A 3,335-nucleotide genomic window follows, 5' to 3' on the forward strand; every position below is an offset into this window, starting at 1 on the left:
GTGTGATACGCTGTGTAACCGCCCCGTGTGCCGTGTGGGACACTGTGTAACCGCGGCGTGTGCCGTGTGGTACACTGTGTAACCGCCCTGTGTGCCGTGTGGGACACTGTGTAACCGCGGCGTGTGCTGTGTGGTACACTGTGTAACCGCCCCGTGTGCCGTGTGATACGCTGTGTAACCGCCCCGTGTGCCGTGTGATACGCTGTGTAACCGCGCCGTGTGATACGCTGTGTAACCGCGGTGTGTGCCGTGTGATACGCTGTGTAACCGCGGTGTGTGCCGTGTGATACGCTGTGTAACCGCGGGGTGCGCGGTACGCTGTGTAACCGCGGTGTAACCGCGTTGTGTGCTGTTCTGGTCAGGCGATGCTACATTACAAATCGTGGCTGCTGCAGACTCTGGACACGCTGGTCTACGCCCCCCTTTTTGTCACGGGCCTGGTGGAGCAGGCGCAGGTGGTTGAGGTCGAGATGTACTCGGACTACCAGGAGGACTCGGTGAGCCAGGGGACGGGCAGGGAGCAGTTTGGAGTGACCCTCACCTCGGCCTGGGCAGGGGCCATGTCCCGAGTCACGGGCAGGCCAGACCCGAGTGAGGACGGCACATTCCCCCTCATCCCTCACTCCCTCCCTCCCTCCCTCAGGGGGCGTTACTGAAGCAGAGCTGAATGTCCAAATGGGGAGCAGGCCATTCCGCCCCTCAAGCTTCTTGCCTTTTTGGAAGGTGCAGTCTGTTGTCCCTCAGCAAGAGCTCCAAAACCGCTCGCTCTCCCTCCCCTCTTAAAACACTCTGCGTTCTCTCCTCCTGGGATAGAGAATTCCAGACTCTCCTCTGGGAGAAGAAATTCTGTTCTCAAATCCTTTTCTTTTTCTGTGAAACTGTGCCCCCTTCCTTTGGGAGCTCAACCCCCCCCCCCACCCCCACCGGAGACCTCGGTCATCCCGCCCTACCCCGTGTGGGGGGCAGGAAGCAGCTCGCCGAAGGGTGAGTGGGCACGGGCAGCAGCGATCCCTCCCCTTGGGCAGGAGGGCAGTACCAGCCCGAAGGACAGGGGCGCATTGGGTGTGGGGGGGTTGGGTCTGACCCCGCTCCCTGTGTTTCTCTGCTCAGTACACGCCGACGATGGGGGCCGTGATCGAGATCCAGACCACGCGCATCGAGATCTACAAGGCGCAGCTGCAGATCCACGCCCACTTCACGGGAATACGGTAAGGACCCCTCCCGGTACAAACTCCCACCCCCACCTCACCTCCCTGCCACCCCGGCGCAGTGCTATCGCAGCCTGTGCGATCCAGCAATGCCTTGGTTTGCCCTAGCTATTCGGCCGAGTGGGGCATCGTACATAGACGCTCAGACACCACGTTCTGGAATTGCAGGTTGAAAGTCGGTTGCCCCACCCCCACCCGGCCCCAACTCAGTGCTCCCCCGTTTTTGGGGTCATTGTCAGAGTTGGCGAGGGTGAGGCGCAGGGTTGAGACAGACGTGACATTCTTCTCCTTGAGTCATGTCGGATCCAGTGGGAAGCACGGGCGCTGCTGTGTCTCAGGGCAGGGGTGGGTCTGGGTGTGTCCCAAGGCAGCACCGCGCTGTCGGAGGGTCAGTGCTGAGGGAGCACCGCACTGTCGGAGGGTCAGTGCTGAGGGAGTGCCGCACTGTCGGAGGGTCAGCGCTGAGGGAGCGCCGCACTGTCGGAGGGTCAGTGCTGAGGGAGCGCCGCACTGTCGCAGGGTCAGTGCTGAGGGAGCACCGCACTGTCGGAGGGTCAGTGCTAAGGGAGCGCCGCACTGTCGCAGGGTCAGCGCTGAGGGAGCACCGCACTGTCGGAGGGTCAGCGCTGAGGGCGCGCCGCACTGTCGGAGGGTCCGCGCTGAGGGCGCTCCGCACTGTCGGAGGGTCCGCGCTGAGGGCGCTCCGCACTGTCGGAGGGTCAGTGCTGAGGGCGCGCCGCACTGTCGGAGGGTCAGCGCTATTTTAATGCTGGTTGTTTTGGACAGTGGGTGGGTGGAGTCTGGGACACTGAAGTCGAGCATGTTCAGTTCCCCACCCTAAACTTCAAGTATTCGATCTCTCCGTCGGCCTGTGTCTGTCCCTATCCCCCAGCTGCCCCTCCCTCCCTCCCTCTCTCTCAGCCCCTGTCTCTGTATCTCACACTCCTCCTTCATATCTCTTTCCTCCCTCCCCTTGCAGGTACATCTTGTACAGGTTCCCCGTGACCTCAGCCATCATCGGGGTGGCCACGAACTTCACCTTTCTGTGCGTCCTCGTGCTGGCCAGCTACCTGCAGTGGGTCTGGGGGGGTTTGTGGCCCCCAGACTCCAGGCCGACACCATCCCCAGGAGAGCCGCCAAGGGAAGCAGTCCCTGTGAGTCCCCCTCGTGTCGCTACGGGAGGAGAGAGGGGTTTGCTGGGGGATGGTTGGCATCGGGAGTCTCGGCTTGGCCGTGGGGGAGTGGTCACAGGCCTCCCTGCTCCCTGCTCCCTGCAATGGCCACAGCAACCCCTCCCGCGCCCCTGCAGCCACCTCCTCGATTCAGTGGGGAATCGCAAGCGAGGGTTGGGCGGATTGGGCTCCAAAGCTGCGATCTCGCTGCCCCCTCCCTCCCTCCAGAGAGAGGCACGGTCCCATCACGTTGTGCTCAGTACCACAAGCAGGAGCACATGCCCATGGAGGGGGGTGATGAGGGGGGGGGTTGACCCACCAGTGGACCGGTCACCTCTGCTGTGTCCAAGGTGCTATGGAAATGCAGGTGGCCACCTCGTGGTTATGTTCAGCCTTGGGTTGGATGGTGAGCTCAGGCATGAGGGTGGGGTGTCTGTCTGACCGGACTGCGGCACTGGCACTACCCTCCCCTCCCCTCTGCACCACTCCCCCGCTGACACGCCCCCCCCCCCCCCAACCCCAACCCGCTCCCATTTCTCCAACCCTTCCTGAAAGAGTCACATTCCCCAGCCCATCCACAGCCCCCTTGTCTCTCCCGGGGCTGCCCCCCCTCCAGTAATATCAAACACATGCCCTCAGGACCACTGCGCACGTGGTGGGGTGGGGTGGGGGAAAGGTCTCGGAGTGGGGTGGTGAGGGAGGGGGGAGGACTAATGAAAGATTGATGCTGCATCTGTCAACACCATTTTATTTTCTTAAACATGCACATTTGTTACAGTTTTATTAACTGTTTTAATTCTTCCCTCCTTTCTGACGATGCTCACCCCCTTCTCTCTCTCTCTCTCTCTTTCCCTCTTTCCTCCTTTCTCTTCTTCCCTCTCCTCTTACCCCTCTTTCCCCATCTGCCTCTTCTCTCTCTCCCTCCCCGCTTTCTCACTCTCACCCCACTCTCTCT

At 61.6% G+C, this 3,335-nt stretch overlaps 1 protein-coding gene across 1 annotated transcript in view; it reads left to right on the top strand.

Moving 5' to 3' along the window:
- LOC122547701 (seipin-like) overlaps window positions 1-2,821 on the top strand; it is a gene marked incomplete at its 5' end in the record, with an annotated part of 10,046 nt that extends 7,225 nt beyond the window's left edge. The window contains 3 exons of the mRNA XM_043686296.1: window positions 363-497; window positions 1,111-1,208; window positions 2,188-2,821. Coding sequence (XP_043542231.1) covers window positions 363-497; window positions 1,111-1,208; window positions 2,188-2,821 — 867 coding nt within the window. The remainder of the gene's footprint in view (window positions 1-362; window positions 498-1,110; window positions 1,209-2,187) is intronic.
- Window positions 2,822-3,335: the final 514 nt, after the last annotated feature.

Source organism: Chiloscyllium plagiosum, unplaced genomic scaffold, assembly GCF_004010195.1.
Source record: "Chiloscyllium plagiosum isolate BGI_BamShark_2017 unplaced genomic scaffold, ASM401019v2 scaf_6487, whole genome shotgun sequence".
Classification (NCBI taxonomy): domain Eukaryota; kingdom Metazoa; phylum Chordata; class Chondrichthyes; order Orectolobiformes; family Hemiscylliidae; genus Chiloscyllium; species Chiloscyllium plagiosum.